General features: G+C 33.9%; 1 protein-coding gene across 2 annotated transcripts in view; it reads left to right on the top strand.

Moving 5' to 3' along the window:
• The window catches only part of LOC149771050 (voltage-gated potassium channel subunit beta-2-like), a 251,185-nt gene that overhangs the window by 91,855 nt on the left and 141,124 nt on the right, over nt 1–18,206 (top strand). The window contains exons 1-2 of one of the 2 annotated variants that reach the window (XM_089948906.1): nt 5,047–5,351; nt 8,929–8,972. In XM_089948906.1, the coding sequence (XP_089805032.1) occupies nt 5,332–5,351; nt 8,929–8,972 (64 nt within the window). In that variant the 5' untranslated portion in view covers nt 5,047–5,331. Of the gene's footprint in view, nt 1–5,046; nt 5,352–8,928; nt 8,973–18,206 lie in introns of those variants that run through there. The other variant, XM_089948905.1, reaches the window with a different exon arrangement.

Here is an 18,206-nt window from a genome sequence, read left to right as displayed (position 1 = left end):
GTTGCTAGTCTGTTATTTTTTGTTGTAACCGTTATTGGGTCGTTCGTGGGAGTTCGTGCCCGACACTTCACACAATATAGATCCATAATTATTATTCTTTGTATACAAATGGAAATTACAGACTTTTCTGCGACACGAAAGAAAGAACCAGTCAAGCATAATTCGGTGTTGCCAAATTCTATCCGGATGATCATCATAGGACCGTCAGGATCGGGTAAAACGCAACTGCTGCTGAACCTGATTATGAAGTGGATGAAGTGGGATAAGCTGTATTTGGTAGCTCCATCTGTAGATGATCAACGATGCTATGATGTTATAAAAGATTTTAATGAAAGTGCAAGCGCGCTGAGTGAAGACGGTGAGGATGTTGTTGAATTTATAACTGATATCGAGGAAGCTCCATCAGTTGAGGACCTCGATGGGGAAAAAAATAACCTAGTAGTGTACGATGATGTGATGCTGGATAAACAAAAAAATCCCGCAAGAATATTTTCCCGAGGTCGTCATCGAAACACCGATGTCATTTATGTTACTCAGCGTTATACACAAATTCCTAAAGTAATCAGGGATAATTGTAATCTTCTTGCGGTATTCAATGGAGTTGATGTTCATACGCTGAGAAATATTCATCAAACCTGGTGTGGTGGCGATATGGATTTAAATAAATTTAAGAATTTCTTCAGTCATGCTCAAAGAAAACCTCACGGATTTGTAACAATAAACCTACATGACCCGCGAACACGATATCGCGTCGGCCTCGACGGAATTTTTGCAGCATAAATTATTTTGGCGCGTGTTTTATGTAGTCGGCGGGGGTTTTTATATGGGGCCGTGAAAGGGTTTATTTCACCGAAATAGGTTTCTATCGAGAAGTAATTCCGTGGAATAGTTATTTCTAAATTTAGTTTCGGTCTGTTCTCCCCCTCTGCTGCTGAAGACCATACATGTGAATGGAAGACCATACTTGTGAATGGAGGACCATACATGTGAATGGAAGACCATACTTGTGAATGGAAGATCATACTTGTGAATGGAAGACCATACATGTGAATGGAAGACCATACTTGTGAATGGAAGACCATACTTGTGAATGGAAGACCAAACAATTACTTGTGAATTGAAAACCATACTTGTGAGTGGAAGATTTGTATGTTTATCAACAAATAAAAGCCCTTGATGGCCATTTAGAAAATCTTTCATATCAACGTGGCAATTTTTGCAAAAACACAGTACTACATATTGTTCATATATATGTTAGCTCTACTAGTCTTAGACCAGAAGAACACATGGGATGGCCTGCAGTTTCTCATCTGTCATCCATTATCCAACATCTGACATCTGTCCAGTAAGTTTATTATCATTACTTCAACTAAACTTTTGGAAGATTGCCATGAAACATTACACACACACAGACACATTTACCATAAGGTCTAGATGGTCCTAAAAGAAAATGGCACTGCATAAGGTCCTAAAATAAAATGGCACTCCTATATGGTAACCACATGAGCCATCTTAAAAATCTCTTCTTTTCCTGAATGGATGGCAATATCATCATAATGTTCCAATCTTATATCCAGTGTGGCTGCCATGGCAGTTTGTAATGATAATTTTGTTAACGATGCTTCCCTGAACAGAAACACATGCCAACATGCAGTTTGATGTGAAGACCTTGTATAGTTATCATAAATGATAATGGTGCTGTTTGGACATAACATACAGCATCTTGAAAATCCTGTTATAGCTTCTCAACTTGAAAGGATGGCCATATCAGTATGTGTTTTCACTAAAAGACTTCTCATGAGGTGTAGTTGGTCCCAAATGAAAATGATGCTGATCTGACATCAAGTATGGCCACTACATAACCCATCTTGAGACTCTTGTTATTGCTATGCCTCTGGAACAGAAAGTCTTATGATATGTAAGAATTCTTGTGGTGTCTACCTGACATGAAATAAATATTGTGATATCCAGTATGGCCACCACATCAGTGGCCATCTTGATAATCTTCTCACTAATGCTCCTACATGTATATAGAAATCAACATGATAAAGCAGAAACCATCAGAGTTAGACAAATTAAATTCGGTAGCTACATTTGTTTAGATATTTTGGAGATTTTTGGGGGGATTTGAGATATTTTGACAAATGCCAAATTAGCTAGATTTAACAACAACCACTTGTGGTGGATAAAATCAATTTTGAATCCATATTTTGTGTTAATATCTACAGTAGATGATCCAGTGAGAATTTCATTGGATTAAAGCTGTCTTTCAAATCTTTTTTCACAGTATTAAATTAGGTGACCTGAGACTTAGATTTTGGATGAGATTTTAAGTGGTTTAGATGTTTATGAACAAAAATCAACTCCAAATTAATAACATATGAAAATCATAAATATTAAGCCATTCATAAGTTTTCTTAAACATATTGTTTAGTACTCATGTACTATGACACTTTTTGTAGGAGTTTTATTTATATATATATATATATATATATATATATATATATATATATATATATATATATATATATATATATATGTGTGTGTGTGTGTGTGTGTGTGTGTGTGTGTGTGTGTGTGCCTTATATGGAGTGTTCTTTTATTTTAAAAAATTATAAATATTAAATAATGAAATGGGTTCCAGTACCATACCTGCATTTTAAAAGTATCATAAGTTAAACCGGTACCTTATGGTGAGGGAGTACAGCGTGTGTTGAATGAACTTAATGGTGCACTATAAGTCCCTTTACGGAATATTTGAATGACATGTGAAACTTGAAGTTCACATACTGCAAATTATGCATTTTCTTCAGACAGGTCTCATTTGTGATAGGAACATGTGCTAGATATTGTTGAAACCTTCATGAGAATTAAGAAGACAGAATTCTGTGAGGAATGCAATATCTGTTTAGTGCTAGATGAGTAAAGAATTTCTAATTAAGTGACTTAAACATTTTTTTTTTTAATTCTCCATGTTACCCTCAATGGGAATTTAGTATAGAGTTTTATTAGGAATGCAGCATCTGTTTTGTACTAGAAGAACTAAGAATTTCCCAATGTGTGACTTGAACATTTTTATTCTGTTTTCCAGTGGGATTTTAGCAGAGAGACTACAATTTCTCTTCTGTACTAGATGAATAAAGAATTTTCCCAAGAGTGGGTTAGCATCATTTTATATTCTTTATGTTGCACTCATTGGGAGTGCTGCATATTTGAGAATAACAGGCTAATTTGTCACACAAAGATGATTTTGTTGTTTAATGGGATGATTTCATTATTATTTTTTTATATACTGACTGATAACTTTTGCATGAAATTTTGGGAATTCAAATAATTGACTGCCATGACTGCCATGGATACTTGCCATATCATCTACCCATGAAGCCTAGCTGTTTCATAGCTATAAATAAGCAAAATAAATTTTACCCAGTGCTTATTTTTCATTATAACTTTTTCATTATAGCAAGATTCTCAAAATAACATGGTACTCAGCTGTGTACAAAATGTTCAAATAAAAACAATATGCAGACTTGATTTTTATATGGGTCATCATTCACATAATTTGTTTCTTGATTTTAATTATATTGCTGACATTTAAAAAAACTTTAAATATTGTGCAGGGTGAGGTTTAGACAAATGTCAGAAAAAGATATTAGACTGGCAGCATAAGGAAAAGATACCAGTTGTATCGCATACATTGTGAATCCCATTGAAAATACTTTGATATAAAACTCTTAGCTTTCTGAATACATGTACTGTGATTAATGGTGTGACGTTGAAACCAAATAATCTAAGATTGGTTGGAAAAATCATATGACCAAATATTCTTCAGTGACTTTCATATTTGAATATAAATTATTAGTTTTTCATGTCATTATCTGTTTGACGTTTTAAAAATGAAATCTTGCAGAAATGTAGAATATATAGCCCATCTTTTGTAGAGCAGAACTCAAGTGCCAGCATGATGACAGATTAAATGCATTTGCTGATACAAATTTTACTTTATGGACTACAAGCAATGTAACGTTTACCAGGTATGCATAAATGACATTGTCCATGAAAACCCCCCAGAGAAACTATCAATCAAAGGTTATAATTAACCGGTCATAGATCTTTAAATTTCAGCCAATTCCGAAGGCTATAGTATTTGCACACCCTCTCATTTGTTTTTACCAACTTACTGATTTTAAAATTAAAAGCATCAAGGATACATGTATCCAAGAAACACAAAACTTAACAATTTCTTTAATTAATTTAAAAGTTCTAACTTGATTGCTTGCAGTTGGTCCTACTCAATGTCCGCTTGGTGTTTCAAATCAAATGAGTTTCTTTTGTAACATGGTCCACCATATTTGCATGGGCATGTCTCTGTTTTCATGCACCAGATGGCATGTAGTTCATCATCTTTGTTAATCTCAATAATTCCATAAATGTTTTAGTTAATCTGTTTGAACACATATATGTCTGATTGATTTTATCAGGAGCTTCAGTTGGCTTTGAAATGCCAATATATTGACATTGTTAAGGACACACAGTGACCATAACGTTAGAACTTGTAGTCATTGAATGCAGTGTCTACTGTTTTGTGCATTTTCTATATCCTTGATATTGTTTTCTTTTAAAATTGGTAGGGGATACAAACAAATGGGAGGGTGTTTGAATACTGTACAATAATGAATAATACATTATTGTCCTTTGTGCAATATTGCTATGTTTTGAAACAAAATGTAGAACAAGTCATTATGTTATTTTTGTAAACCATTGGGCTAACTAAATTCACCAAACATTACTGAAGCACTGACCCAGCTTTCTGGTAGACCCAGGACTCCAGACACGTAATTTGATTGACCCAACCGTAAAGATTCCTTTTCACGGTTCAGAATGAGATGGATGTATACAGATGCATGCAGTAAAATACTACTGTATGTCAGTACAGTAGCCTGGTTTCCAAATCTTATCTTAGCAACAGGTGGTTCAGGAAGCAGTTGAAAATAGCATGGGTGTAGCCAGAAGCATGCAGTAAAATACTGATGTATGTCAGTGAGTTATAATGTTCTCTGTGTGTAATGAATACTACTGCCTAACTACTGTAGACTGGCTTCTGAATTTTATCTAAGCAACAGGTATTTTAGGAAGCAGAAGGACAGAATCATACAAACAAAAATATAAGTTTGGTACACAAGACCTACACTGTTTTCAGTGATATTGTGTGGATTTACTGTTTGGAAGGACTAGTGAGTGTTCGATAAGATTTTAGAACAGAAATAATAGCTGTCTCTACATTACTACAGGGATATAAAAGTTTCACTCAATTTGTGGTGCTCCTAATTCATGGAAGGAATTACATACAGGTCTGTAGCAATTACATGTACATTTTAATAAAAGAAAAGAATTTCATTAATTAATCAAATATACTAAGTTTTAAGTGGTTTAATAGAAGATTGTATCTGAGTATTCATATTTAATTGGAGATTTGTACAAATAATTGAATAGTTCCTGTAAAATATAGTACTGTATTATAAAAATATCCAACATGATCAAAGTTAATCCCTTAGCATCTGCACAAAAAGAACTAATGACAAGGAAGTGACATTTTGGAGAGATTTATTGCAGTGGCTTGCAGTGGAATTTTTTTGAAAGTAGTAAGTCATTTGAGTAAGATAACAGTATATTAAAAGATACTGCGCTAAGAATTCAAAAGTGTTTTAATTGGCTGTTGACTTTATAATGGAGCAAATTTAAATGCAACTGATATTTTCATTGGTTTGCAGTGCTTGCATGATTTTGGAGTTGGAAATAACATGATAATGCAGTTGTTTTGAATGAGCAACAGTATGCAAACAAAAGAGAGGGTGGAAAATTTATTTCAGCAATAATGACATATGGAATGAATTTTGTATTGTTGCATACTTTTGTTGTGCATGACTGTGTATGTTTGTAAATTCCAGCTTCTGTAATTTGATCTGTTGTATTTAAAACATGTTGGATTGTACTACTTTCATGAAACTGTCAATTGTGTATTGCTAGAAATGTGTTTCTGCCACTACTGCATTGTATTTAATTCCTCATGCACATTTTATTAATAATTTTGTTAATCAACATCCAACTGTTTATTAATTCTTAATTTAAGAAAAATTATCAATGAAATAAAAATTAAAATTTCAGAACAAATGTGAAATTAAAAACAATATCATAAATTACCATATTGGTAAAAAGTGACATGGCTGTATAAATGCACAGCATATTACTCCTAATGACTTAATAATGTGATTCCTGTGAGCTGCATAGCCAATTAAAATTAAAGAAGTTACAGGATTATGTTATGGGCAGTTAACTCTTGTGATTATGAAATTGATGTACCTGTAAAATACTCCCACATTATAATACTCTCCATTGGAGTGATAAAATATTCTGTCATATGTTAAGATAATGATGTACAGTATATAGTACTCTCATAACATTGTCCATGAAAGCCATAGAGTGAACTGTCTTATAATGAGAGTGCCTTACTATAAAATACCTTATACAGTACACGCTCATTATAATGTTGTCCACTGGAGACAACTTACAATAAAACTGTCATACAGATCAATACATGATGCAGTAATATCTCTTTATTATCCTATCTTCTGGAACCATATATTAGCACCTTGTAGTTATGCTGCCTGATACACCTCATACAGTAATATATCATTATAATGCTATCCATGGAAGCCATAGAGTATTCCTACAGTGAGACCACCATATGATGAAGTATATGATTTAATATCCCCTTATTATAATGATGCCTTTGGGAACCCTAGGGTATACCACCCTAATAGTTAGATTGCTTTATAATGAAGTGCAGGATATGTATGATTCTGGGGGAGATGCAAAAGTTCAGGATGGGTGACTGGAAATGTGTGATCTCCCCCAACTCTGTAAGGTTTTTGTTATTGTTATCTAGGAGATGATCGAACATGGTGTTATTCACTCCCGGAGCAGCTTATTTGAAAGTCATGTAATCACTGAATATCAGAGATGGTTTCAACAATTGACAGGTGAAAGGAAGAAATTGTCTTGTCACGAATTCCTGGAAATTCTTTTCACCCAGTAGGGTATCAGTCCCTTTGATATTACAGGGAGTTGCAGTTACAAAACCTACTGACATTTACTTTTGTCTTAACACATTTTAAGGTGTCCATGGTTGCCAAAAAGGGCAGCTATACAGTGGAATATTTTATGTTTTGCAAAGGCAGGTCTGCTGTTCACATGTTTGTTTACTAATTAGCAGGAAACACATGGCAGATATTTGCGTCACACATTAAGGCAACACAAAAACTTGGGTTGCAGTAACATGCATTTCTTATACCATGTTAGGAAAAAATGAACGAAATGAGCAACAATAAAGAATGAAATTTTTCACTGAAATATTTAAATACAAGGGAAATGTTTGTTATTTAACAGCACTGTAAATACATTTAATAAAAATTGACCACATGTGTAAATATGGTAATTTGTGCATTAATTTTATTTGAAACAGTTGAAAGAAAACAGACGGGATTCTTGAATGTGAAACCGCTTGTCAGATTCATTCTATTTTGATACAACATATGTAGCAGACTAGTCTAAATTGAAAATAAATGGCGCCAGATATCATAAAAGAACAGGCAGTATCTATGTGACTATTGGATGTTATATGACTGAAAAATGTTAGAGGAGACGGATTTTGTTAAACTTAAAAACACATGTTGTACCTAACCGCCGTTAAGGGACAAAATATGGTAGGTCAAGGATACTACAACAGTGAACTTTACGACTATTCGTAACAGTTACTGTAGACATGTAGACTAGCTAAAGTGAGTGTTATGCATAAATAATTTATCAATATCTTTTGTGTCTATACTCTTGTACTAACTAATCCACATGGATTTAGCTGATTTGTGACAAAAAATTTAACTGCAGATCCTTAAGTAGCAAAAATAAAAGTACAATAAAAAACAAAAATATGTACATTTTTCATAGTTTTCTGTAATTATGGCATGTAATATATGGATTGTTCTTTTTATGCTCAGATTACTCTTTTTGCCACTTATATTAGTAATAAATTACACTTATACCTCTCTTGGGGGTTGGCATGTGTGAACCTATAACAAAGCAGTTCAGGTCCACATTTAATACTATTTACCATTGATTGGGTAACCGGGTAACCGACCATTATGATAGACAGGTACCCAGTAGAAATTTCCAAAAATTTTGACATCTCTACCTGCATTTATGCCATATTGCATTTTGATGTCAACTACCTTAATGTTAACAAACAGCAAGTTACTGAAATGTTTTTATTTGTGTCCTCTCTCACTGTGCACGTTCTGGACCTAAACTTCAGATACAATTTGCTTTGCTAATTTACGTGTAATAGTATTGCTATACCAATATTGTATATGTCATGGTATATAAGAAAGGAAACAAAAATGATTAATATAGTGGAACGTGAGAAAAGGTATAGGTAAGTCCTTGTGTTTAGGAATAACAGTGTAAATCATACCAATAATAATAATAATAATAATAACAACAATCATCATCATCATCATCATCATCATAGTAAAGTCTATGCAGGTGACACAATTAGTACCAAAACTAATTTACATTGTGGCCTTCAATTATCTGCGTATATACAGGCAAATAAAATACAGCTGGTAAACAAACATATAAAAAAGGTATACTGGATGTGTGTATACAAGAGCATGATGGATCATAACTATTTCCTAATATTCACAAGCCCAAATAATTAATATAAAATTGTCAGTTCAGGACATGGCAAAATTTACAAATCTGTTAGAAGGTAAATTTTGACAAGACAGATTTTTTCCCTCGCACATCACTTTATTACCAGTAGTTCACAAATGCATAGCAATTGTTCTATGGCTTTTTCTTTCTATTTTCCAGGAATCTTGGCAAATCAGGTCTTAGAGTCTCCAATATTGGACTAGGTAAGTGTGCTGTTTTGATATCATTTTTTTTTCCTTTTAAATTTTGATGGTATTACTAGTTTGAAACTGTGGTAATGATATATTTTTATTTTAAATTTGAAACTATGTAGATACATTTGTATTAAAAATTTGAAACCTTATAGTCGATGAATTTGCTATGTTTATGTTAATTGTTGTGTTGTAGCAGTTGTTGTTGTAGGGTTTAACACCATTTTTCAGCACACGATAGGCTATACATGGCGGCCAGTATTAATGGTGGAGGAAGAACCTGGGAAAACACCGGAAAGAACCACCGACCCACGAGAAGCTACTGGCAAGCTTTCTCACATACCCACATTGACCGAATCCAAGACTCGAACCCACACAGACAGAGGTGAGATGGCAGTGATCCGTAACGGAGAGCGCTTTAGACCACTCGGTCACTCGGGGCCCCGAAAATTGTTGTGTAAGCTGTAATCTAAAAGCTTTCACTATACCTGATCCTATGTAAGACATTGTGCCTAAATTAGAGAAAATATTTATAAAAATGAGAAGTGTTGTTAATGAAGCCATCACTGCTCCATTGGCCTAAGTGGTTAGAGCATCCACCTAAGATGCAGGAGGTTATGGGTTTGAACCCCGGTCGAGTCAAATCAAAAGCTTATAAAATTGTTACTAGCAGCCGCCTCACTTGACACTCAGCATTAAGAGGTTAGTGTTAGGACTGGTCTAGCCTGGTGTCAGGATAATGTGACTGGGTGGGACATAATGCTTTATGTATGTGGCATGATGTCCCTGGTGCTAGACTAAAAATTGCCAAATTGCAGACATCATAGCACTATGATTCAAATTGTTAAAGCTACATTAAAAATATAAAAAACACACAATTACAGCACGTTAATGAAGTTATAATTAAGAAGTTACTCTATAGATATAATAGGCTGGTTCAAACACTGGTATGTGAACACCTGGGTATGATATGTATCAGATATGTTATGACTCTTTGGTCTTAAACAAAGTAACAGGAAAAGGCAAAACCAAAAGCAAAATCATTTAAGTTAAGTAAAATTCAACAGGTAATTTATTTCCCAAGAGTACAGAGTGAACATTTGTAAGGAACTTACAGCATTGCTAATGACTCCAGGTATAGTATTATGACTCCAGATATAGTATTATATTATGACTTGCGATATAGTATTATGTTATGACTCCAGATATAGTTTTATGTTATGACTCCAGATATAGTTTTATGTTATGACTTCATATATAGTATTATGTTATGACTCTAGATATAGTATCTCGCTTTGCTATGTCTAGCCTGAGGTAACTGGATATATATATGTGTGTGTGTTCAGGCAATATTTTAAACCAGTGTTAAGTTTGCACTGTTAGGATAATTCAGTAAATTAGTTCTAGGTGTAATGTGATCAGATATAGAATAATGTGCTATTTATAGTTGGGTTGGAGTGCCTGGGATGTAAATTGCCCTTAATATATCATTTTTTAATTGTTTACATTGTACACTCACTTATATGTCTAGTTAAAATACAAACAACATATATACATATTGCTCCTAACAAACTGCATAGACCAGAATCTGGGAATTCACGAAAGCTCATCTGGTTCCTTGCACTTTGCTGCTGGATCTGACTTATAAGTGAGTATATACGGTATATTACTTGGTTTATCAGCCATTGGCTTGAACTTGAATGAAATATTAATACTGTTAATACCTGTAAATGCTGTACAATTAGTTTGAGATATTTATGTGCATACAGTCTTAAACTAATCATTAAAACGGCAATGTAGAATTCGATCTGCCAGTGCATTATGATAGAGCTGATCAGAGTCTGTGTTGTTTGCAGTTAAAAGTTAAAACCAGACTCATAAGCAAGTATATATGGTATTAATTGTCAAGACAAATGTGGATTATTAAGGATGCAGGTGCTATCAACAAGAAACTCTTTCTAAGCAACAGGCATTGTCATGTGTCAAATATATACATACAAGTACAAAGTATTCAAAATTTTATACTTTGTGCATTTTTCTACAGTGAGAAAAGTTATAAAATATTCAAGGAATTATTTTGTTATGTATATATTGTTTGCAAGATTTCATCATCAAGAAAGTTTTTGGGGCGAAACAATTAGAAAAAATATACTTTTTATTCTTTCTGAAATTTGTTACAGTTACAAAGCTACAGACATTTCATATACAATGCATACAATTAAAATTACAGAATTTTTAAGGTAGATCATATTTGCAGTTATAGATCACAAAGTAATTTGGGGTGAAACAGTAAACCTGTGCCATATATTGATATGTACTGCAGCATACAGCAAAAGATAAGTGCATAAAGAATAATTCATGACCGTGAAAATTAGAATATCTTTTTAAATTTAATTTTCATTTTGAATTGATATTATACCTTTAGTATTGATTTGTGAAATGGCAAAATTATTGATGAATCAGTACATTGGGGAGTACGGAGTGTAAAGTTTTGTGTTTGCTACAGTATGCTATGGTGAAGAACTTCTTGATATATCACTATCTTCCATAAGATAAGTGATCCTTCACGCCAGATAGTCTTGCATTTGAGCTCATGTTATATAACTAATCAGTCTTGTGCATTAGAAAATATGGTCTTAAACTGTGATTTTATCACATATCCCAAAGGTTAGTGATGTACAGTTTAGATAATCACTCCCCCTTCCTTCGTAAATAAATTTTCTATTCACTGCAATTCAGAGCTATAATACAGAGTAGCATGCTTGTTGCAGTTATTCAGCTGTTTCTGCAGCTGTCACTTGCCTCATACAGTACTATTTCTAACACCGGAGAAGGTGGACAATTAAAATTTGAATAGCTCTGCATGAGCCCCCAGTCAGCAGTGCCAAATGTCTTGGTGTATAAAAATCTCAAGGTGAAAGGTATAACAATTTAATAAAATATATGAAATGTATTCAACTATTTCATTTACAGATTTCTCAATTGCAGTATCTTTCGAACAAATACAAACAATGACCTATTCACAGTTGCCAGTAACTATCATCATATGAAATTAAAGTCCTAAGTGTTAATATTTCCCTTCGGTGTTGAGTCTGTTACTCATCTGTCAGCGTCTTGTTTCTCTTTTGGTACTTCTGGTTCCCTTGACTACGTGCTCGCCTGGCACATCTGGATCCTTCCTTCTGACACTTCTGGTAGTCTTCCACATGTTCCTTTCAGCACTGTGCCTCCACCAAACTGCTTAGGGGCCCCGAGTGGCTGAGTGGTCTAAAGCGCTTTCCGTTACAGATCACTGCCATCTCACCTCTGTCTGCGTGGGTTCAAGTCTAGGATTCTGCAAATGTGGGTATGTGAGAAAGCTTGCCAGTAGATTCTCGAGGGTCGGTGGTTCTTTCCGGGGTTTGCCCGGGTTCTTCCTCCACCATTAATACTGGCCGCCATGTATAGTCTATTGTATGCTGAAAAATGGCGTTAAACCCTACAACAACAACAACAACAACAACAAACTGCTTACATACATCACAATAGACCTCCCCATTGCTCTTCACGTGTCTTCCCTCTCTCCAATCATCTTATGTCGCCTGTCACATCCATCCGGAAAGCTTCCTGTGGAATTAGAAGGGATGTATAATCATGTCTCTCAGGAGAATTAATCACACTCTCACAGATCTTTCGTCATCATAAGGGTGAATAAATTATCAGGTCAACTCATGCATTCCCATCTAAATATACCATACATGCTTCGTTCTATAATAATTGTGCTGTAACACTAACAATGTTATTTCATGATTTGTGATAGATGCATATATATCCCTAATTGTTAACTTCTCGATAAAGTAAACTATCATCATTAACAACAATTGTATGCTTGAATTTCCTACCCTACGAATTACAAAAGATACATACAAATATACAAATACCTAATTATATGTGCACAAGTCCAACAATGACTTAATCTGCATAATTCACAATCTACATGTTAAAGGCAACTACAAGTTCTAACACAATTCACTAATAAATTCAGTTATGCATTACAATGCAACCTTGTAAATTACACAGACCAACAATCTACATATGTCAATCTTGCAGGTTAATAATTCGCTATACGCTAAGTTACGATATGTTAATAATTCAGCTATACATGGAAGATTCCATTTCTAATGAATTAAGTGTACATAATAATGCATTGATCTTACAACACCTAGTTAGGAAAATGAGACAACTTCGGGCAAAGATAAGTTACCTCAGTAAGCATTTGTTTGCAGTCCAGGCTTAAAATTTCACTAGAATTCCTCCCTGCCATTTAATGAGTGCACAAATTTGGCACTCAGAGTAGTCTAATGTCTCCCAACATCACGATATTATTGCAGTAGTACTGTAAAACATAAGTGGCAGTATTGTCATATAGCTTTAGGTTCATGGTATCACCAAGTTTTAATGGCTGGTGATCTACTGAAACAGTGATAATGACAAGACAAGTTTTATTCTCATAGTATCAAATACTGTGAACTATTTTGTGTGGGGTAATTTTTTGCTTTGTTTCTTATTTGCTGCATGCTGCAAATTTAAAGGCCCAGAGAACAAACTTTTATATAAGAGGTCACTTGATTAGGTTTTGCAAAATGGCAAAGATTTAATTCACAAAAGTAAATAAATTCATGGTGTAGTGTAATACTACTGTACTATTATATGCTTATCATTTTCCCCCGTTAACTTTACATTTTCAGAATCATTCAGTATTACCCGATACTGAACCCACGAGCCAATACACATATAGCATTCACGTGCAAAGTGTGCTGTAATACTATACATAGTAGACTGTAATACTGTACAAAGTATGCTGTAATACTGTACATAGCAGACTAATAGTCTGTACAAAGTATGCCATATTATTATATGCTCATTTTTTTCACTGTTAACTTTACGTTGTCAGAATCGGGCAATATTACCTGATACTGAACCCAGGCACCAATAAACATATAGCATTCACATGCATAAAGAAACTACTTTCTATTGTAAACAAACAATGGACGCAGACATCAGCACTTTTGATTTGTACACAAATCATGTACACTCGCGTAAGAGACTCTTTACGCTGTGGTTGTTTAAATTTGTTTCTGAATGAACTAAAACAGATGTTTCATGGACTGCCACATACCAGCTGCTTTGGCACATTCTGCATTGATACAATGTTTCGGATTTAGGCTAGCTACAGTATATAACAGACGCAAGATAAGGTCCTTACAAATAACATACAAGTGACAAGTCATATACTCTCTTCTTTAGCTGGTGATAATAATGGCAAAATAAAATATACTTACAGTTTTACATCCTGAATTTCCTCAAAATGTATTTTCTTAATTATGCAAATCCAAATTACATGAGCCATGTCATAGGTTCTCAATCTGGATTACACATTTTGAAAATGTACTGTAATTTCAATGATATGTGCAATTGCATCCTCCTTACTGCACTCAAAATGAAATAAGCATTAAATTCCATAGCATCTTTTTGATAATTGCAATTGAAGGACTTCATATTTTTCCCACATTATGATTTAAAACATTCAATGACAGAAACAGAAACACATTTGCAGATGTGTAAACACGCTTTTCCCTAGCTTCTTCAATCTCATGTATTTCATGTGGAATTGTCACATACAAATCCAGTCCATAATCACGAAATTTCCTTAGAATTGAGAAAAATACCAAAATCTATTCATTCCAGATCAAATGGAAAAGTTGTTGCAATGCATATTCATTCACAATATGACTCCAAATTTCAATTTTAACTAAACATGCCATTTTCTTTCGAAAATTATGTCGAGCACGTGACTAAGGTCAAATTTATCTGGGTGGAGTTATGTGTGCAGTAATAATGTTGATTTGTGTATTTAGTTTGGAATGCGGCAAACATTCATTTACATTGTTTTTGTAGTGTATTTTGTTTATATAATTAAGCCTTAGGTAGAATAGAAAAATGAGCATATAATAAAAAGGTTACTGCATTTGTATGGGAAAATATGAACTCGTTTTATAGGAAGGATATACCGCACTCCCATTAGGTTGTGCAGTATTCCATCCAAAAACTTGTTTATATTTTCCCATACAAATGCAGTAACCTATAAATACTATACATAGCAGACTGTAATACTGTACAAAGCATGCTCTAATACTATACATAGCAGACTGTAATACTGTACAAAGCATGCTGTAATACTATACATAGCAGACTGTAATACTGTACATAGCATCCTCTAATACTATACATAGCAGTCTAATACTGTACAAAGCATGCTCTAATACTATACATATCAGACTAATACTGTACAAAGCATGCTCTAATACTATACATAGCAGACTCTAATACTGTACAAAGTATGCTGTAGTATACTATACGTAGCACTCTGTAATACTATACATAGCAAACTGTACTACTGTACAAAGCATGCTCTAATGCTATACATATCAGACTGTAATACTGTACATAGCAGACTGTAATACTGTACAAAGCATCCTCTAATACTATTCTTAGCAGACTAATACTGTTCAAAGCATGCTCAAATACTATACATATCAGACTCTAATACTGTACAAAGTATGCTGTAGTATACTATACATAGCACTCTGTAATACTATACATAGCAAACTGTAATACTGTACAAAGCATGCTCTAATACTATTCGTATCAGACTCTAATAGTGTACAAAGTATGCTGTAATACTATACATAGCAGACTGTAATACTGTACAAAGCATGCTCTGATACTATACATAGCAGACTGTAATACTGTACAAAGTATGCTCTAATATTTTACATAGCAGACTAATACTTTAGTGACCACCTGCTAGACAAGATAAGTGACTGATTGTTTTTAGCCAAGATATGTATTTGAACTATGCAATGAATGACTGCTGTGCAAAAGCAGATATAAGGACTATCTGACTTTTATGTAATCCATTTTAACAACTATCTCAGAGGAAGCAGTGCAGATCCACTGCAGATTGTTATGAACTCAGATGAAACACAAAAAAAAGAAGGAATTGAATATGGTTACGTTTTTTTAAGATCTACATTTAGCATGTATTGATCAGAGGTATACAATGCTTCTTTAACTGTTATAAAAACCTAGCATAACTCTGATAATGGCATAATGAAATATCATAAGTGTTCACTTTAGTGTATTAAGTGCATCATTTGTCTCAGGAGTTACAGGGGACCAGCCCAATGGTATAGCAAGAAATTCTGCCCTCCCTTCCTTTATTATGTGCCATCTCCCAATTAAATGATGGTGTTTTATGAGGATTTTAAATCTCCTGGCTACCCATCCACCCTCCAAAATTGTGGGGTCTGCTGCACACTGAACCAAACATTTACTTTTCAGAAGAGTTGGGGTGGGGTGGGGAGTTATTTTGACCAAAACTTGTTGCCCACCCACATAGCTTCGAGAAAAAATACTCTTGTTCTGATCTGTATAAGAAAAATGCCAATTCTATCCATGAGATTGGTTGAAAACAGTTATGTTGTGATAAACAAATTACAATTATCTTAATGACATTGCTTGAAAACAATTATCTTGAGATTAAAGAAAAATGTAACTTGAAAACAATTATCATGATATTAAAGGATAATGTAAATTGAAAACACTTATCTTGAGATTAAAGAAAAATGTAAATTGAAAACAATTATCCTGAGATTAAACAAACATGTAAGTTGATAACAGTTATCTTGAGAGTAAAGGAAAATGTAAATTGAAAACATTTATCTTGAGATTAAAGAAAATGTAAATTGAAAACAATTATCTTGAGATTAAATAAAAATGTAAATTGAAAAAAATTATCTTGAGATAAAAGAAAAAATTATATCCTGGTTGAGAAAAATTCCCAGGCCCTCTCCCATTACATGATCAGTTCCATACTTCTAATGCCTGGGGCATAGCAGATGTTACATATTTAAGCCCCGATAGACAGTAACACAAGAAAGAGTGAAAACAACAAACTTTGAAAAATTTAACAAATAATTTATTTCCCTGGGAAAAGACTGTAAAAATGAAAAAATAAAAACTTATGGTTTTAAGAATCAAATCTGAAAATAATCCAAGAATAATCCACTAATTTAATTTTAGAACTCCTAATAATGAAATGTTCTAATGAATTCAAGCTTGAGTCCAGACGAAGAATCCAAGATGGAAACACTAAAAAATTTCCAGGAAAAAGAATTATCCTTTAGAATCCAAATAATTAGAATAAACATTAAAATGTAATTCCCAAAATGACACAACAAAAGAAACACCTTTATGTTCCAGTGTTTAGAAGCCCAACTGAGAGATCTTTCTCTTAGCATCACTATTAACACTAATGTGCATTTTCAGAATTCCTAGTATTGCGAAATGGTGGCTGTTTACAGATAAAAAATAACGTAGCACCAGTATGACCTTGATAAAAACCAATCAATTTACTCTGAGAATAAAAAAAATATAAAGTTGTTTACTTCTCTAACTGATTTCTAAATCAAGGTCGGGAACTAGGTCAGTTTTAGGTGTTTACAACTGAAGAGTCAAGGTGAAACTATTTTCTGAAAAAAATATTGAGCTCCTAGGTAAACAAAACTACATTATTTTGACATGTTGAAATTAAAAATAAAAAGATTTTAAAACTTAAATCAAATCTACATAACACAGATCATGTTTTTTGTTTTGTGAATGTGTAATTATATAGTCATGGTCAAGATTTCTACCTGAAAGTACCACTGTTGAAGGTCATGTCTCTCTTTTCAGTGTAAGTTCTGTCCATTTTTTGTCAAATGAATCAGTTGATGTTGGGGAATTGAGCCTTTGCCTTCTGTCTCTTAATAAATTTGTTCTGTTTCCAAATCAGTTAAATCGATTTCTTCATCTTCATTTAACTTGTGTATGCATGACTATGAATGGATGGATGGATGGATGGATGGGTGGGTGGGTGGGTGGATGGATGGATGGATGGATTTATGGATGGATGTTATTGTTCTAGGGTTTAACACCATTTTTCAGCACAAGATAGGCTATACATGGCGGCCAGTATAACTGGTGGAGGAAGAACCCTGGAAAACCCAGGGAAGAACCACAGACCCATGAGAGGCTACTGGCAGGCTTTCCCATGTACCCACACTAGCTGAGCCTTTGACTCGAACCCATGCATACAGAGGTGAGATGGCAGTGATCCAGAAAGGTGAGCGCTTTAGACCAATCGGCCACTCGGGGTGTAGGTAG

This window comes from Sinohyriopsis cumingii, unplaced genomic scaffold (assembly GCF_028554795.1).
Source record: "Sinohyriopsis cumingii isolate HCF-2022 unplaced genomic scaffold, ASM2855479v2 utg002136l, whole genome shotgun sequence".
In the NCBI taxonomy this organism is placed as follows: Eukaryota; Metazoa; Mollusca; class Bivalvia; order Unionida; family Unionidae; genus Sinohyriopsis; species Sinohyriopsis cumingii.
The sequence above is the reverse complement of the archived record's forward strand: the minus strand, read 5'-3'. Positions and strand labels throughout refer to the sequence as shown.